The sequence below is a fragment of the Ambystoma mexicanum genome, chromosome 6p (genome assembly GCF_040938575.1).
Source record: "Ambystoma mexicanum isolate Mex_15411 chromosome 6p, UKY_AmexF1_1, whole genome shotgun sequence".
NCBI classification, from domain to species: Eukaryota; Metazoa; Chordata; class Amphibia; order Caudata; family Ambystomatidae; genus Ambystoma; species Ambystoma mexicanum.
The window spans coordinates 1,175,534,736-1,175,554,558 of record NC_090935.1 but is presented as its reverse complement, the minus strand read 5'-3'; the positions used below and the strand labels follow the sequence as shown (position 1 = coordinate 1,175,554,558).

At 46.3% G+C, this 19,823-nt stretch overlaps 1 protein-coding gene across 1 annotated transcript in view; it reads left to right on the top strand.

The window, feature by feature from the left end:
- Positions 1–19,823, top strand: part of ALDH1A1 (aldehyde dehydrogenase 1 family member A1) — a 653,703-nt gene that overhangs the window by 377,958 nt on the left and 255,922 nt on the right. Inside the window, exon 2 of the mRNA XM_069625815.1 lies at positions 2,465–2,576. Within this exon, the coding sequence (XP_069481916.1) occupies positions 2,478–2,576 (99 nt within the window). The 5' untranslated portion in view covers positions 2,465–2,477. The remainder of the gene's footprint in view (positions 1–2,464; positions 2,577–19,823) is intronic.

Here is a 19,823-nt window from a genome sequence, read left to right as displayed (position 1 = left end):
ATAATAATAATAATAATAATAATAATAATAATAATAATAATAATAATAATATATGATACCTGGAATCTTAAGCAAAACACATCAAACCCCATGACCCCTCCCCAATATTAGTAAGACAGTTCAGACTCCAGCGATCACACCTCTTCCATTCATCATGTTTTGTAAGATGAACAGAACTGTAGAGAGACAGAACAGGGCACAGAAAATAAATGCTGCTGGCGGCTGCACAGTTGACAAATGCCCGTCAATTACTAATGTAAAACGTTTCATTGTTAGCATGTGCGTTGGTATGCATACATTTTTAGGCAATTGAAATCGTGATGTGGTATTCGTACTTATTTGTCAGGGGAGTGATTGGAAGGGTAGAGACTTTCCATTCTCACAGCAGTGCTTAAGTGTGTGGCTTCTGTATGGTTTCAGACCTGAAGAAGAGTGTTAACTGATTGTAACATTGAAGCATTGAAGCATTAGAATGTGTACAGATGTGCGATGCCCCCACACAAATTACCCCCCCCACACAATCTCTGAAGTTAGCATCTCTCACACCATTTGGGAGTGGAGGGGCACCAATGATGCGTCCCCCCTGGGATGCTATCTGGTCTAAGGCGGGCTCTGGGTTCATTGACTTGCATCGCTAGATGTTGCTTTCGAACCACATGGAGCACTTGCTCGAACCTGATTTGAAATCAACTCATCGCCTGGGACGGTACACCCCATTTCGGCGCAGCCAGTTGGGCATGGGCCGCTTTGGCGCGGCCAGTTTTGGCACGACCAGTCCAGCGCCGGGATCTTTTGGCACCAGCATGTAAAATAAAATAAAACAATAAAGAACTGCTGCTGTCTTGAACCATGGCCTGCAGGGCTGTGAAACCGAAAAACTCACCACTAGGCTCTGGAGATCTGATCACTTTTGAAATGTACCAGCTTCTTATATTAACGTAGATCATGATCCATTTTTTTTACACTGATCACCTCTTGGGATAATCTGATGGGGAGGGAAGCAAGTCCTGGAGAACAGTGGGCGGGAATGCTTCATGGGGTTGCTTTGTAGTGTGTGCCTTGTTTAATCGCTCTCCTAATGCCAACGAATATTTGCCGGAAACCAAGCATTTAGATCGATGACCTGGAAATATTCACGCTTCACCTTTGGGAGTTTTGCCGGCGATCAAATTAACCAATGATATTTAATTTAAAAAAAAGAATACAACGTATTAGGTTCATAACTGCATACAATGTTGTCTAATTCTGCATGTGTTTCACACTCAAAAATGGTGCTGGTGCTACTTGCAATGTACATAAGCCAGAGAGCTACTTTTGTAAGACTCCAGGCCTTTGGGATTTTTCCAAAATCTGCATTTATAGCAAATTGTTAACAGCAGGTAGATTCGGAATTCGGGAATGGAAGCTACAGCTTCACTAGCTCTCGGTCTGGTGCATACCTGGGGCCAGATTACAGAACGTAAGCACCAGTGCAAGTGCAAAGTTTGCACGGTACTAGCACTAGGGCAAAGTGGGCCCTATTTTCAAAAACACTGGGACACTTTAAAAAACAATTGCACCTCGACAAGTGCAGTTTGGCCTATTAAAAGAAACAGGGCGAAAATTGACCTAGTGCTAAAATGATTCATTTTTGCATCAAGGCAAAGTTTGCCCTAGTGCTAATACCATTCCGTATTAGCACGAGGGCAAACTTTGCCCTGGTGCAAAACATTTAGTGAAAAGGCATCTTTTTTGCAGTAGGGCAATTTTTGCCCTGCTGTTTTTAATGACAAACTTCACTTTCCGAGGTGGAATGGTTTTTGTATGTGTCCCAGTGTTATTAAAACTAGTGCTAATGCCGTGCAAACTTTACTTGCACTAGTGCAAACTTTTTGAAATATGACCCCTTGTTACTGAACCCTGAGCATAGATCCGTGTGGGTGCTGTCAAAAGCACTTTTCCCTGATTGGGTTGTAATGCACTCACCTGTCCATTGATGCGTGTCAAGTCACGTCCGGACATTACCGTGCTTTTTTATCTGCTGGGCTATTATGCATTCCTATGCAAAAAGGACAAGCATACTCGCCCTTAGCACCTGCATAACTTCTGACGGGCATGTCGTTCCGCGCGGCTAATGTGTGGAATGGAGTGGTGCTGGTTTAAAGGTTTTCAGAATGCACTAAACTATCATTTAAAATCATGTCTTCCTTGGCCACATGCATACCAGCAGCTGCAACCGCTATCTCTTACCGCGGGCGATGTGCCTACGCAGTTGCAAAGTTGAAGGGTTGCAGCAGGAGGTGTGATCACGAGCGATGTCTCTCATTTCCCCACGGCTCGCCGGTGTTGCCAACCAATCATGTCTGTGTATGCAAATGTGGTCTAATGGGCTGCGAGTAAAAGGCAAAGGGAAAGTCCATGCTCAGTCAGGCCAAACAGTTCCAGGGCTTGTCTAACACCTTGCTTTGTGTCACCTGTGTTCCAGAGAACAGTGAAACATGGCTTCAGAAGGGAAGAAAAAGCAAAGCCCGGACCAGAACGGCGCTCCCGCAACCCAGCCCGCACCCATCCGGGACCTGAAGATTAAATACACCAAGGTGAGTGCCGCACAGGCATGAATAAGCAGGTAACGGCCACGTTTACTGTAAGGGTCCAGGGCAGCCACAGCACACCACCGGCCACCGCCGGAAGCTCGCATGTAGGTTCCTGCGCGGACATATTGTTTAACTCAATATTCGCAGTTTCACCTTTTTCATAAAGTTATTCAAGTCTGCATTTTCTTGGAAGCGAGTATGGTAACCTAATAATTGGCATTGTATTTTGTGAGTACTAACACACACTCGCTCAGTATTATTGTACACGATATAACAACACGAGCATCTAAAATGCCATGGAACGGCAAACATGCGCTATATATCGATGATGGCGAAAATAAACACAACAAAAAATGCAAGAGACATAAACAAGGCCGCTGCAATTGCCACATGTTACACATGAGTACATGAAATGTAATGCTCCGTGCCCAGCGTGCCAAATGTGCAAGTAGACTAATCAAATGTCGAACTGCAAACTAAATTCGCTTTCCCAAACATCAAGAAACATCTCCAACTCCAACAACAAATAAAAAAAAGATGAAGCATTAAGAAATGCTTTCTGAAAACTCGCCCTTGCATCCGTGGCTTACCCTTGGCTTATTGTGCAAACCTGCGCAGACTTAAGTCTGTGAACTTTGAACAAACAGGGAGCCCGCGGCAATGCCTGTACTTTGGCCCCGTTTCAGGGTGGCTCAGTGGGGTAGAGGCACTCCGGCGTCGATTAGATAAAGAGCCCCGCGCGTGAGGGCCGAGCAGGTCGTTATCTCGTAGCGATGACGAGCGCCCTCCTCTGTGGTAACGATGAGAAACGTGCCCGTGTCCCTGAACTTGAGACAAACTCACGCCATGTTACATCGCTGCCAGAGGGGGCCAGTTGAGAGGAGCAGCTCTCTCTGGAAGTCAAGGCCATTCACAAAACCCAACCATATCATCTGCTGGCTTGGTGGGGAATCTTGCAAAACACAGTGATGTCGAAAGGGAAGTATGTTTGTTGTGATAAAATGCAAGTAGAAATATACGCAGATGTTTCCATTTCCCTTACGGCCCAAGAAAGAGTCGATTACCCGGGTCGAGTGAAGGCCTTTTGTGGGCAGTGGTGGAAATGGGAAAAATGTGAAGGGGGATCCCACAAGGGCTGGGCTGGGGGCAGAGTTTGGAGGAGGGGAGGAGTCCCGAGGGGACGGAGCCTGCAGTTTAACTGTGCTCAAAGGAAATGTTCAAAATAATAGTTTAAAAATGGTGAAATTTCTTTATGCTGTTTCTTTCCACACTGTACATCAATTCCATTTTAAATCATTCCATGGCAGTGCTGCACCCAAAATACTGTTGTTAATGCAATGATTTTTATTACATGAAGGGATCCGTAAACAGCTCTACAGTAGGATAGCCGGGTAGTTCAACAGGTTGAGTGACTGTTGCTGAGAGGTTATATATTAAAAACCGGTTGCTAATCGTATGACTTTTTGCAATTCCTCTTAAAAAAACAAGTACTATAACATGTGTTTGTCCAGGGCATGGTTTGGGGTGGTCACTTTCGTATATATACTTTTGTATATACACGGCGGTAGTATTTCTGCAGCGAAAATCAAAAGTTGGCACCCATGAACCCACAGTTTAATTTCCTAATAACTGCTGTCAGCTGAACAGACGCATGTATTTCTTATTAAGCAGTTGCTAAGCATATAATTGCAACCCTTCCTTCAGCATTGCTCCCTTTCATAAACACCAGACTAACAGTTGACTCACAGACACAAGTGACCTAATTTCCCAGCCCTTGCTAGCCCTTTCAGACTAGCAATACTGGCAGGTGAATTCCCAGCCCTACTGACCCTCCACAGATGGTGCCGGTGGCGGCACTACACCCCCTCTGATCCTCCTCCCTCCCCCCAGCATCAAGGGAGCTGGTGCAGGGCCCAGAGCTGCAGGTGAGCATCAAAGGGAGCTTTGCCTCCAGCTCACTGTCATGCAAACCTAAGTATCAAACTAAATGCGCATGATAGTCACCTGGCCTGGAGGCAAAGCACCCATTATTTGCTTTTGGTGAAGAGTAAAGCACCCGGCCACACACAATACAAGAACATCATGTGACTCGTGTGTGTGTGTGTGTTCAGTGCTGCATTATGCTTTATTAGGTGTGCAAAACTTTTCTCGCTGTCCCTCTCTTAACTAATTAACAGTCAATTAGTGACCAAAGGGACTTTGAGAACGTTTTTTTTCGGTGCACCCTCACCCTTCCCCCCGAGGGGAGGTGGATACACCGAAAAATCTCTCCCGGGGCGTTCCGTGGGTTGTTTGCCAGGGCTGAGGCAGAAGCAAGATGGATCCTGAGATCCGGCTGGAGATCTGATGCCGATCCGGATCCAGCGAGAGCCGGCCTGGCCCATTGGCCAGCACTGTTTGTGGGTTGTCCCTCATGCTCGCTCAGAAGTCATTTCAACTGCGGCAGATGAATGATTTTTAAAGGGTTTGTGGAGGCTACAGAATGGATGCAATGGATGTAAAGAGCGACACAGCAACTGCTACACCTGCACGGAGGGGCGTTTCTCTTATGCATTTTTGTTATGGGCACGGCAAGGGTGCCTTGTCACTGGGTTCACCCGTGGTGTCTTCATCTGGGGATGAGGTTCACAGGCGGTGACAGGACAACACTTCACTAGCTGTGCTTGGAGATGCTGGCAGCAGTGGCAAAGTGGGTGCCACAACGCCACGTCACTGGGTGCTGAAGAGGCTGCAATCAGGTGTGTACTGGCCTATAGAGAAATCTGGAGATTTCCCAGTAGTACTCTGCAGCCAGGGCCTCTTTCGTGTGGTAACCTATGTTATTTCCAAATGTTCCCATAGGAAAAGGGTTGGGCTTGCTGAAAATGCGTAATATGGGGCCACTTTTGAAAACTATTTCCATTACCTCTTTTGGTTGCCAGTTCTCCCCTGGCTGTACCCAGGATGAGGGCTGCAGGGGGCGCCACAACACCACTTCACTAGGTGTGCCTGGAGAGGCTGCACTTAGGGAAGAAGAGCACAGGGGGTGCCACAACGCCACGTCCATGGCTTTGCCCGAAGAGGCTGTGCCTGGGGATGAGGGCTGCAGGGGATGCCACAACATCACTTCACAGGATGTGCATGGAGAGGCTGCACCTAGGGAGAAGGGGCACAGGGGGGGGCTACAACGCCACATGACTGAGAGTGCAGGAAGAGGCTGCACCCGAGGATGAGGGCTTCAGGGGTGCCAGAATGCCTGATCACTGGGTGTGCCTGGTGAGGCTGCTCTGGGGCGGAGGGGGGGGAAGCAGGTGGTACCACAACACCACGTGACTGGTTGTACTCACAGACACTGCACCTGTGGAGGAGGGGCCCCTGGACAGCACGTCACTGTTTGAGAATAGAGAGGCTGCCCCTGGGAGGACGCTTGCCACAATGCCATGTCACTGAGTGTCCCCAGAAAGGTTGCACCTATGAAGTAGGGGTGCAGGGGCTGTCACAACACCACATCTTTGGGTGACCCGGAGAGGCTGCACCTAGGGAGGAGAGGTACATGGGGTGCCACAGCGCCACGTCACTTGATGCGCCTGAAGAGACTGCGCATAGGGAGGTGGGGTCATATCTATGACATGACTCATTCATGAAAGAGTGCTTTGAGGAGGGACTGGCGCCAAAATAATGCCCTCTAATATACTCTTCAATACCATTCATGCCCATGTAGAACACCATGTCCTCGAGGGCGGGAGGGGCTCTGGGGCTCCACAGGATGGAGCGCTGTTTCCCTATCTGGGACCAGTTTTGGCATTTGCAGCTGGGAAATTTTTAATTGGAGCAGTGTACATGTTTCCAAATAATATTTGTGAGCAGCCGAACAACTAGGGAGACCAAGCCAATTATGATGAGATTAGCTGGGGGGGTTTCCCCCAGAATCATTTTTATAGCATGCTAAACTGGTGTCTTTTCAGCACATTTTCCGTGAAAAATTGGGTTAAAAGCCACACTGTTTGCAGTTGTTAATATAGTGTAACACATGGAAAAAATCCAGCATTTGCAAGTCACCAACTATGCACAGGAACATTTTCCATAAAATGTACATGATGTCTTTTCCCATAATATAGGCCACTACAAAAAGCATTTTCTCACTGACTGTGTCCAGATACGTCCATGCTGGCTGCATCAATATATGCCTGTATTTCAATACAAGAGCATACTCAAGTTTGCTTTGCACATAATGCCAATCATGATACTATGGGAAATATGTCTGAGTGGGATCTGCCAATACTTGCCAGCATCCCCAAGTAAGAACATACACATGTTGCCTTTGCCTGTAAAAATGCCATGCTACAGTAAGAATATGATGTCAGATAGGCTGTGCCAAAGTAAATCAGTCCAGTCTAGCCACATAATAACACTTCTCATGTTTTCTTTACCCCCGAGACCCACTATAAAATGCCATGCCTTGATAAGAATATATGGCCATCATGACTGCACCAAAATAGGCCATTCTAGTCACGTAATTACACTAATCATGTTTGCTTTACTCTTGATGCCCATTTAAAAAATACTATGCGATAGTAAGAAAATATATCAAGACTGCAAACACCAAGTTAGACCAATCTTACCAAGTAATACAACGTATGATGTTTGCTTTAGCCTTAATCCCCAGTACAAATATTCTGTGCCATATTAAGAATAAATGGACAGAGTTGTGTCGCCAATTCAGCCCAGTCTAGCACTGTAAGAGCACTTATCAAGTTTGCTTTACAATTGCTTCCCAGTAAAAAGGCCACTCTGCAGTTATGATATGATATGATATAGCATTTATAATGCGCCTATACAGAAGTGTTTCAAGATGCGACGAGGCAAGGGAGGGCAAACAAAGGGAGGACAGGGAAAACGATCCTACTAGGCCAGGTGACATTGAGATTGCACAAGTGCAGTGGAGGGGGGAAGGGGAGAAGTGCAGGGGGAGTGGAGGGGGCAGTGCAGTACATAGTATAACAGTAAAATAAATAAGACAATAAAGACAATACATAAAACTGCGGCCAGCACAGTTAAAAAAAATGTCCAGGCTGCCACTCTGAAACTCTCCAGCTCTACCCCGAGCACCACAATCAGAGGCCCGCTACCCTGTACATATGCATCGTCACCTTCACAAATCCATTCAGTTTTATCATTCATTCGCCCACACACACAACCCCACACACAACATACAGTGTCTCATTCACATGAACACACAGACATGCACTCTCATTCACAGGCACACTTACAAATAAAAACCCTCTCACGCATGCATACATATATATATAATACTGCACTTTGTTTAATTTCCTTTTAGGCGCCGGTAACACACACTTGGCCGTGGTGAATGACTGGATGCCAAGCTATTCAGTTTCTCACTATTTATATTTAAATTATTTATTTTAGTTCTAAGTTCCTTGTAGCCACTAGGGCTGAGGGTGCCTGGCCTCCTTTAGCATGCCATGGCTTTGCTCGGCAGTGCAGTTATTTCTACATTAAGACCAGTGTGTATTCACGGCCGTAGTCTCTCTTTGCTGTCCATAGGCAACATCTTGGGACAGGCCACTTTGAGGCTTATCTTCCTGCTCCACTGACAAACAGTGGATACACCAGATAGGCTTTAACTCCCTGGGTTCTTGCTGATGTGTGATATTTTATTTCTGATTACTGCACTTTGTTTCATTTCCTTTTAGGCGCCGGTAACACACTCGGGCCGCAGTGGTTGACAGGACGCCAAGCTATTCAGTTTCTCACTATTTTTGTTCTACCTAAGTTCCTTGTATCCACCACGGCTGAGGGTTCCTGGCCTCCTTTAGCACGCTGTAGCTTTGCTCGGCATTGCAGCTTTTTCTACATTGAGATCAGCATGTAGTCTCTCTTTGCTGTCCATAGGCAGCATCATGGGACAGCTCTCGTCCATAGTATGTGAATTTATAATGGGTACCAGGTCAGGAAGTGCAGCAGACGAGCGCAGCGGGAATGCACTTGCTGCGCTGTATTGACACCCAAGTTAAGCCTGTCTGTGATCGTCCGTGCGCCAAGGCCCACTCTTCCTTTTTCCATGACCATTTTAAACAAAACATGGTCCCGGGGGACTTGTGGTTTTAGCACCACAGTTTTGCCCTCTTCTATGTTTCCCCCCCACGTTCAAGCTACGAAATAAGGTATGTATACAGTGTTATTGGTTAATGCACGTTTTCCGGTTTGTCAAGCAGCGTCCTGCAAAGACCTTATTATGGAGCTGAGTCGAGATCTTGTCTGTGTTACAGAGAGCTGGCTAAAAGACTCTTCTGGACCCATAGTCGTCCAAACCCGCCCAATACTTATAATATGCTCCGTGCAGATTGTGTGGGAGCCCATCCAGGTGGGGGCATTGATACTATCTGTAAAGCATCTGTGATATTCACCCATTCCTTTAAATCACAATATTAACCTGGAAGTTCTTCTAGCTCATATTGCTATCTCTCCCGCTTTTACATTTTATATTCTAACTGCTTACCACCCCACTGGGATGGATTCTCTTTTCTGCAACCAATTTCTGGGTGATTTCAGTTTTTTTATTTAATCCTTTCATTAGTGGTGGCCCCGTTTTTTGAATCTGTGGCTGATTTGGGTCTCAAGCAGCTGGTCAATGGCCCAACCCAGCTACTGGGAAATACTTTTGATTTAGTCTTTTTTGCGCCCAGTTCTATGGTAACTGTTTTTCCTTCTTTCCCTATTTTATGGCCTGACCACCACTCTGTGGTCCCATTTCTAGTTCAGACACAAACCCCTCGAGTGGCGCTTGCCTACCGACAGGTTTTGAAGCGTAGTTGGCATAGGGTAACTAAGGAGGATATTATGGCAAATATTCAAGCTGAATGTAATGCTGCACACTTGGTGGATTCCTCTTTATGACGGTCCTTTACTGTAGTCCCTGATTCTTTGGCTCTGCTTAAGCTGCATTGGGCCGCTTCTCAGCCCTCTGAGCCTTGGTTTAATGACAAGCTTAAATCCTTGCGCTTGAAAAATTGGCAAACCGAACGTAAGTGGCATTCCTCCTACTCTCAAGAAGATACAACTCTATTCAGACGTTGCTCTAATAGCTATCATCAGGCGATCTGTCTTGCGAAATCCGCCTCCTTTACTCACAAGGTAGAGTGTGTGCTGAATAAACCTAAGGAGCTTTTCTCCCTTGTGCGTGCGTTTTCCTCCAGAACCGACGCACTGGTAGGCGTTACTACTTCACAAGCACTTTGTGACTCTTTATCTGATTTCTTTGTTAAAAAGGTTAGAGACAAACACAATCAGATCAAATCAACATGGCTGTGTACAGCAACCCATGGCCTACCTTCTTCACCTGAGGGCGACGTGGAATTGTGGTCTACTTTTCCTTCTTTTTCATCTGAAAATATTATAAGTGCAGCCAAGCGTCTTAAATCATCCTTCCCTTCGGATGCCATTCCCCTAGTAATCCTTCAGAAAATCATGCCTCAAATTGCCCCCTGGATGTCTCAGGCGGTCAATCTGTCCTGTTCATCTGGCCTTATTCCTTCAGAGCTAAAGCAGTCTTGTATCATCCCTATTTTATTGAAACCTTCTCTTGACCCTGATGTTCTTGCTAATTTCGTCTCGTCTCTCTTCTTCCCTTTTCTATGAAACTCTTAGACTCCTTGATCTCCCCTCTTCTCACATCTTTTCTTGAGCATTCTAAATTTCTGGATCTCTTTCAATCGGGATTCCATCCTGGTCGAGGTATGGAAAGTGTACTTGTCTCCATCCTAGATGACCTGATTCAACTGGTAGACTAGGTGGTCTGAGGGGGGGGGGGGCGGTGCACAGGTCCTTTTAGATCTATCAGCAGCATTTGACAGTGGACCACCTTATGCTGCTGCACCACTTCTCCCTGGCCGAACTCTCTTGGCAGGTCCTTCCCTGGTTTTCATCTTATCTGAATGATAGGACACAGATCCTCTCTCTTTCCTCACTTCTCTTGCAAACTAGCATGCTTTCTTGTTGTGTCCCTCAGGACTCCGCCTTGTCCTCTGCCTTATTCAACATTTACATTCACCCTCTTTTGTTGCTCATCCACTCCCACGCGTTCCATTGCTACACATACGCTAATGATAACCAAATCATCAACTGGCTTGACCTTGCCCAGCCAGACACAGTGTCTCAGTGCAGGGTTGCCTGGCAGTGGTGGGTAGCTGGATGGGTAGCAATTAAGTTGAATGGGGAATAGTCAGAGGTGTTTCTGGTGTGTACCTCTCCTGGTCCCCGTTCTGGATGCTCACTCCCTTCTATGCTCTGGACGGCTGCCTAGTGGCCCTTGAAACTTGGCCACTGCCCTTCACGTTTCCCAGGTGAAAATGTTCCTGGGTTCATATTCTCTGAGTCCTTGCCTGCTGCAGCTCAGATCAGTTCTATATGTAAAACTGGCTATTACCAGTTAAGCGTTCTTCGAAAGGTCTTGCCTTCCCTCCTTATTCACCTCTGCACCCTTGGCGTTTCTTCTCTTATTTTGAGCCGCTTAGATTATTGCAATTCTCTGTTTTTGGCTGAACCGCTTTACATTCTTCACCACCTACATTCATTGCAAAATCATGCGGCCCCTATCGCTACAGATATTCCTTATGGCTCCCACATCTCTCCTGTCTTACGCTCACTTCACTGGTTGCCGGTTGAAAAACAGATTATTTTAAAATCCTTTGGTTTGATCCACAGGGCTTATTATGGCTTATGAGTAGAGTATTTGCAGGAGAAGCTTCAACTTTATGTGCCTGGCCACTCTTTTCACTCGTCTTTCGCCGATTATGACTTGTTTGGATGGGTGGTCGCTCATTTTTCATCATATTGGCCAAGTTGTGGACTAGTCTTCTTCTCCTTTTTCGAGCAACGTTAGATCATGGGAGCTCCTGTCGACTTCTCAAAACCCATCTATTTTAGGCTGTCTCCGACCCTGTTGTGTCCTCCAGTGCCATGATGCCTTTGGAGAAGGGCACGTTATAAAAATCGTTAACATAACATAATAATTATGCAGTATGAGCAGGAACAAGGAAGCAGAGAGATCACCTGGTTCCAGAAGGTACGCAGGGTGGTTCTGGAGTGCCTCTGTCATGCTAACAGGGTGAAACTTAATGGTTGGGGCGTCATGGGAGCTACCTCGTGGCACATTTAGGCCTGCAGTTCCCCACCTTGCAACACTTGTGTATCGGCGCGTTATAAATGCCATATCATATCATTTCATATCACCCTTAGACCGTGCAAGGCTGGGGAAGCAAAACGCCCCTGGACTTGGAAAGCTCATTGGGCATGCATGCAGGGACCATCTGTCAAACAGAAACCAAGTTTTGCTTTGAAAGCTAATTAAAGCCAGCCCAGGAGTGCTTGGTAACGATTCACTGGGATGGATTTGGCTCGTGCATAATGTGTGACACTGGCGGTTGCACCCCGTCGCCCATTATGGAAAAGCCGTCCCTGATTTCCAGCTGCTTCCAGCTGTCTTGGACAGGCTGCAGGCATTGCCTCTTTATGAGGTTACCACCTTATGATGGTGTCCAGTGTGGAAAGTCTGCAGGCACCTTATCTCCCCTCCCCATAGTTGGGCTCTTCTTTAGCCTTGGTTTATCAGAACTCTAAGTGGCTCATAGACACCTCATCCTGCTCCACCTGTATCAGAGGGATTGGACAATCCCCCCCTATCCACATAGTGGCTTCTGGCCCAGACAAAAGCCAGGAAACAGGATTTCCTTTTAGACAGGACCACCCTCCCAGACCCCAGCGAGTGCCCTGTGAGCGAACACTAGTAAGGTACAGTGAGCAGGCTTCAGAGTGAAGAGACACCAAGCCCAGGTAACCATGTGAGCAGACACCTCTCAAGCCCAAAGAAGCAGAGCTGTCCAATTCCAGGGTTTTTCATTGACTCTTATACATTGGTGCCAACTTTGAATTGGTAAAATGGGCCCAGAAAACCCCTCTTGAACGTAAGCAAATGACTTTGCAAACTGAGGATGCTTGGTCCTTCAGGGAATTTGGAGGAGGGTGAAGGAACTACCCTAAGATGTTAAAAACGATGGGTTGAAACGTTCATGTTCCTTCAATTGCACCAAAACAAGCTGTGCGTCCTCCATATAGGCCACCTGAATGTGTGCTATTACAGTCCCCCTTTCTCCCTTGTGTGAAATAGGGCCCGTCAGAGGCCATTTCTGCATATTTTAAGTGCCTCTGGAATTCTACATGAGATACACTTTAAAATGCTCAGAAAACAAACAGGTTCCCCTGTGTCTGTGCTTGTTGGGAGCAGGGGGAGGCTCGATGCAGCACAGGGTCATTTCTGTCTCATACATGATATGATATGATATGGCATTTGTAACGCGCCTATACACAAGTGTTTCAAGGCGCGATGAGGCAGGGAGGGGGGGAACAAGGGGAAGACAGACAACGATCCTACTAGGCCAGGTGTCATTCAGATCGCGCAAGTGCAAGGGGTAGGGGGAAGAGAGAAAGTGCATGGGGAAGAGGAGGGGGGAAGTGCAGTACAAGGTAAGTAGAATAAAATAAATAAAGGGCCCGCTGGTGGCAAGTGCAAGGTAAGTGCAGACAAGTGCTGGGAAGGGGGGGCTGTAGGGATACAGAGACAGTCCCGCATTGCAGGGGTTGCCAGGGAGGCAGTTCAAGTGGAGAGTGGCTGGGCCCAGGACCGAGGTCAGTGAGAGTGGCCCAGTTGCAGATTCGGTGCAGTTTCAGCGAAGAATTAGCAGGGGAGAGGGAGAGAGAAAGCAGAAGCAAAGAGGAAGGTTTTGAGGTGCTTCTGGAATCGGAGATGGTTCTCCTCAAGTTTCAGGGAGGCAGGAAGGCTGTTCCAGAGGGAGGCCCCTGCCGCGGAGAGAGATCTACCCCCAGCTTGTTGCTTCAAGAAGCGGCTGACCCTGAGGGAGTTGGAGACGGATGAGCGAAGGGCTCGGGAAGGAAGATATTTAGGAAGAGAGAGTTGAAGGTATGTAGGCCCCAGAAGGCCTTGTGGACAATGCAGAGGGTTTTGAACTTTATCCTCGCAGCCACTGGGAGCCAGTGTAGAGACTTCAGTCCTGGAGAGATACGGTCCCTGGGCTTGAGGCCAAGGACAAGTCTCGCAGTTCTGTTCTGGATGAGTTGCAGAGGGCGGAGAGTGGAGGCAGGCAGATTAAGATAGAGGCTGTTACAGTAGTCCAGCTTTGAGAGAACCAGGGCTCGTGAGACAGTGAGCTTCTGGGGTAAGGAGAGGAAGGGAAGAATCCCTCTGAGGAGGTGCAGCTGGTAGTGTGACTTCTTAGAGATGTCAGATATATGAGGAGAGAAGGAGAGTGTGGAGTTGAAGATAACCCCAAGGTTTTTTGCCTTGCAGGTAGGAGCAGGAAGAGGGCCAAGAGAGGCCGGCCAGAGAGCTGCAGGGAAGGAGGGAGTGGGTGTGCCGATGAGTAGAATCTCAGTCTTCATGGCATTAAGGCAGAGGTCATTGGCGGCACACCATTCCTGCATAGCAGACACACAGTCAGAGATGAGGGAAGGAGAGGAGGAGGCCGAGGGTAGCCTGAAAATGAGCTGGGTATCGTCCGCATAGCACTGAAAGTTGGGGCAGAGAGCGGCGATGCAGTGGGCAAGGAGTGCCAGATACTGGTTGAACAGCCAGGGGGAGAGATTTGTTCCCTGGGGAACACCACAGGTGGAGAAAAAGATGTCAGAGAGGCAGGACCCCAGTTGGACCTGGGAGGGTCGATTGGAGAGGAAAGAGGTCAGCCACGCCAGAGCTTGTACATGCATGTTTTAAGTGCACCAGAAGTGGTATAAAACTGTGCGGTCACAATTGCATTTCTAGCCCCAAATAGGAATAGAAATGCATTTGATATATTTCTTTCTTTTGCATTTCATGATGATGGGCCCTCTATGGGACTGCTACTGTGAAATGCTCTCCCAAACAGCCACTTGGGTGCTCGGACACTGTTGTACATTCATGTGGGGAGTGTGCTCCTGATTCTAATGTATTAAATAGGACTGGCCTGCACATCATTTGTACTGGTGTGAATAAGGATACCTCAGCATTGACTAAAGCGCTGTGTGCTTATTTTGTTTGCAGCACTTTTTGAAAATCTGACCCATAGACTTAAAGGTAATTTGACCCCTTCCAATAATACAATTGTGTTTTTATTAGTGACTAGTAAAAAGTGCCCTTTCCCCGAACAGGTTCTGCTGACAGACATGACAACACTCTCATCAAGTGTTGAAAAACAATGATCCTGTAGGTCGCTGTTCTGATTCGCTCATTACTTTAAGTGCTTTGTACTCTGAAGTAAACTGCAGTGGGAATAGGCGTGTGTGGCTGGTTGTCATTCCAAGGAGCAGACGTTGGGGGGAGGTGAGAGTTGGTGTTCTGCTGTATACTGGGGCCTACTGTGCTCTCTCCCCACCTGTGTGAAGGTGCTTAAATCCAGAGAAATGGGGGTGTCAAAATGTCATGTAGCCACTAATGTCCAGAGCGTCCTTACAGGCAACTATGCACAATTGGGTGCATATTGGTGAAGCAGTGTGGAATTGTATAAAGGACAACGCTTCTCCAAGCCACAAACCCACCAACAAATTTAGAGTTTTGCGGAAATCTGCGGAAAGGGTTGGCGTGTCCAAATGACGTGTAGACAGTAATGTCTGGAGGTTCCTAACCGGTAACTATGAAACATTTGGTGCATATTGCTGAAACTGTGTGAAATTATATAAGGAACAACACTTCACCAAGCCACAAACACAGCCACAAACCCACACACTTTTACTTGTTACATGGCCTGCGGTAGCGGACCTGTAGTTATGGTTAAGTTGCTAAACCCATTGGAAGAGCACTTTTTGGGTGGATTATAACTTCGTCCCCCCCTGGACGAATTCTCACCAAATTTTGCAAAAAAAAAGTATATGGCCTACTCTGGATTTTGGTGAGGTTTGATCAAGGGGGGCAAAGTTATAGGGGGGATCCTAAAATGTATTTTTTTCCCATAGACATAATGCGAAAAAACTTTGCTCACGCCTACAGCCCAAACCGCTTAACGGATTTTCACCAATTTTACAGAAGGAGTGGCAGCTTGGTCCCGAAAGCGTGCTTTTGTTAATTTGGTGTAAATCCGTCCAGTAGTTATTTTTTTAAATGACTAAAATGTAAGGCAAAAAAAATAGTGAAATCTATGTCCGCTCTGCAGATACACTTCTATGTTCGCTCCGCGGACCGGAAACTGATTGGTGAGGTTTGATCGGGCGGGGGGCAAAGTCATGGGGGGGATCCTAAAATTAATTTTGTCCCCATAGACATAATGGGAAAAAACTTTGCTCACGCCTATAGCCCAAACCGCTGGACGGATTTTCACTAAATGTATGGAAGGAGTGGCGGCGGCTTGGTCCCGAAAGCTTGCTTTTGTTAATTTGGTGTAAATCCGTCCAGTAGTTTTTTTTTAAAAATGATTAAAATGTAAGGCAAAAAAAAATAGTGATATTTATGTCCGCTCTGCAGACACACTCCCCTGTTCGCTCTGCGGACAGGAAACTGATTGGTTAATTGGCTTGCGTCATGTCCGCCGACATGCGACATGTTCGCTGGTTGGTTGGCGTGAAGCGTAAGGTGGTCAGATTTTTGGAAACGCCCGCCATCTTGGATTCGCGGACATCGGCCGGTGTCCACTGACATCGCAGTCAAAACAGATTAACAAACACCACATTGCACTTGTCAAACTTATCAAATAATTTCTGGGGAGGTGAGGGGTGATGAGGATGGGATGGAATATGGCTGCAAACAGCAAAAAACCGGGTGGTTTCTGCCGCAAAAGTCCACGAACAGTTTAGATGTTCGCGAACAGTCCTGTGAAGTTCGGGGCCACTTCAGATGTTTGGGGGCAGTTTTTGGATGGCATATAACTTTGGCACCACTCAATGAAACTGCATGAAATTTTGCAATTATATTCCTGCCCTGATTCCGAATGAGTTTGGAAAGTTTGGTGGGATTCTGTGAAGAGGGGGCAAAATTAGAGGGGGGTCTCAAAATAATGTAAAGGCTTATAAATGAGGTGCCATTTGACAAATGTACACTCAATTTGGCAAACTGATAATAGAACTAGATATTAATGTTTTTGCAGTTTTGTTGGATGTTGTCAAGGGGACAAAATTAGAGGGGGTTCCAATATATAAAGGTTTATAAATGAGGTGCAATTTGACGAATCTACACTTATTTTGGCAAACTGATAATAGATCTAGATGTAAATGTTATTGTGTAGTTTGGTGGGATTTTGTCAAGAGGGGTCAAAATTAGAGAGAGGTCCCAAAATATTGTTAAGGCTTATAAATGTGGCGCCATTCAACAAATCCACACAAAGGTTTGCAAAAAGATTATAGATCTATATATAAATGTTTTCATAAAGTCTGAATAGATTTTATTTTTTGACAAATGTCATAATGTAGGTACAAAACATAGTGATTTACCTTTGGTGACTGAAGTGTAGCCTGTGGCAATGGGCAGTGGCCAGATTGTCTGGGTCATGGAATAAGGTCATGATCCGGACAATCAGGCTACTGGCCATGACCACGAGGGACAACATATGGGGTTAAAGTGGCCATGTCTACCTGGGAATGGCTTTGTGGTAAAGTTATTCGAAATTGAGATAGGTTTGAAAGGGAAGAAAATTTGCTTGTGTTAATATGGTCATAGGGTTTTCTTTTTGCCTTCTGCAGGCTGCCATGGAAAGTGGAGAGGGGCCCTGCATGGAACCCTGTCTTCCCTTTCCATGGTGGCCATCTTGAAAAAGGATTTTCCTTCCTACACCGGGATGCCGCATCCTGTATAAGGGTAATTTGTGACTCCCATTGTATGACCTCATTGTGGACCCTTTACAATCTCACCCCTCTGAAGATCTTAGCCTAGACCTCCTGTCACTGCTACCTTAAACTGGTTTGGCTACAGCTTCCCAGAGTTGTCCCTGTCACAATATAGGTTGGCCTTCTATACATCTGTCCACCAGGCCAGAGTATAAGAAATCAGTCTTAACAACCACTTACCCATGTAGGGGTGTTTCCACATTCCCCTGCATGCCACCTCGATCCAGAATCGGTCATTAGTGTTATTTTAACACTGACATCTGAGTGAAACTGGGTTTCTATGTCGTTTTGCAACCATCACTTAAAACAGATTGTGGAATGCCACCTGCCATATCCGTGCCAGGCAGACAGTATTTACGCTAATACCCTGGAATCCGCCTGCTTTTTGCACATGAAAAAAAGATGTTCATTCTATCAGAATCCATTGCATCTCCTCCCGCTTCAACATACACCCTTAAATCTATGAGCGGATGGGGCTGATGCAATTTTTAATTACAATCTGTTCCCAGCTCCACCTGCTAAATTCATTAAAATCGCATGGTGAGTACTCACCCTTCGATTTACGAGAATGAGCCCCTTTGTGTTGTTGCACCAACTATCATATATTTCTGCATACATTCACAATTGTCTAAAATTTGACATTGCTGCAAACATTTTGGAAGATGTATTTCTGTCAAAAAACTCTGCTCAGGGAGGGACCTGATTAACATTGGCCCATTGATTAACTCTAAAAAAATCATGCTTTGCTTAAGTACGTATGGCATATCGATGCCAAATGAAGGTGACCAAACTAGTTTACTCCATCCACTTCATTGCCCTATAAATATTTCAATTGTCTATGGTTCCATTGGGAGATATTAACTTTCCATTTGTTTAAGGGTGGTGCGTTGAAACCTATGCGCTGCTATTGATTGGCAGGCTAGAAAAGGGAAACATTTGATACCGGCCTGCAAAGCTACGCTAGCTTCTAACCAGTAATGAAATTAGGAGGCCTTTAACTCCCAAAAACAGACCCGTGTAAAGGTCAAGCTTTTTTGGGCGGGTGCTCGGTGGGCTTGACCCGCCCTGTGGGATTTCCATGGGTGTCCAAAGGGTCAAACCCCGCCTCAGGACTCCAGGCAGAGTTTGAGTTCTGCTCTCCAATGGGGAGTCCCAAGAGAAGGTAGTTTGACCAGCTACTCAAAGGTTGTGAGCCATTCCATTCTTTAAATGTGTTTGGGCCTTTAATCAGCAAAGTTTGATTTCTGCATCATTGGTAAGTCTTACTTGAATGTCGAGATGAGTCAATAGGATAGTTTCACACATTGTTGGTTTTGTAGGAGTTTGGAGTGCATTTGGCAGGTTTAGGCGAATTTTAGAGAGTTTTGGATGCGTTTTTGTAGAGTTTGTTTATCACTGCTTGAACCCTATATATGTATCTGTGTGTGTGTGTATGTGTTTTAGGCCCTCTTTCTAAACATACATGTACCCTTTCTCCCTTGTAAACAATTAAAACAAACACAAAAAACAATTTCTCTTCTACTTTGTCCTGGTTCTTATTCTCTTTGTGTCATCCCAGAAATAAAAACAAGCTCAACTTGTACTTTCTTCTGCTTCTTTTTCTGAATAAAAAACGTTTCCTAAAACCTTCTTTTTCATGTGTTTGCAGAAACCTTTTTGTGAACCTGAGAAGAGTATAAGCCAGTCAGAGTCCCTACTGTTTGTATGTTCTGAGAACGTTTCCCCATTGTGTGCGTCTTGTGTGAAGGCCTTTGTTTAACATTGTCACTTGTTTTGTGTGTGTTGCATTGACGCCTTAGGCAATATGTACTTTTATTTGAAGGAATGTCCTGTGGGAGATGATTCAGAGTTGGAGTACTTCTCAACTTCAGAGACAGAGGTCAAGTTAGCCAGCCAACTGGGAGAGTCGGAGGGGGGGTATTTGGAAAATAATGTAGCACATGAAGTGGGGAAGACAGTGGCTGTAGAGGAGGAAACTTAGATTGGGGAGAGAAGGTGGAGCTTGAGGGGCAGATGGGGCAAGAGGAGGCGGAGTTGGAAGAAGCTGGTCTTTTGGCAGGGCCCAAGTTAGGACAGGGCTATCGTATGCCACAGCTGGTGGTCAGAGGAGCTGGCCATGTTAACCACGGGGGAGGATGCGGCAAAAGATTAGGGAGAGAAAGATTTAGATGTATGCTCACCCTGTGAGTTCCTGTATAGTGTGGTTGAGTACAATGACATTAGAGATGACAGTGAGGAGGTGGCACTCCATAAGCAGCAGGGACAGGTAGCCAAGGAGCAGCAGGAGGATTAAGGGCTGACGGGAGAGGAGAAGGTGGTGGTGCTGCAGTAGAGTGAAGAGCACCAAGCGGAGCAGTCCAAGAAGGTCCCCGAGCAGATGACCCAGAAGGA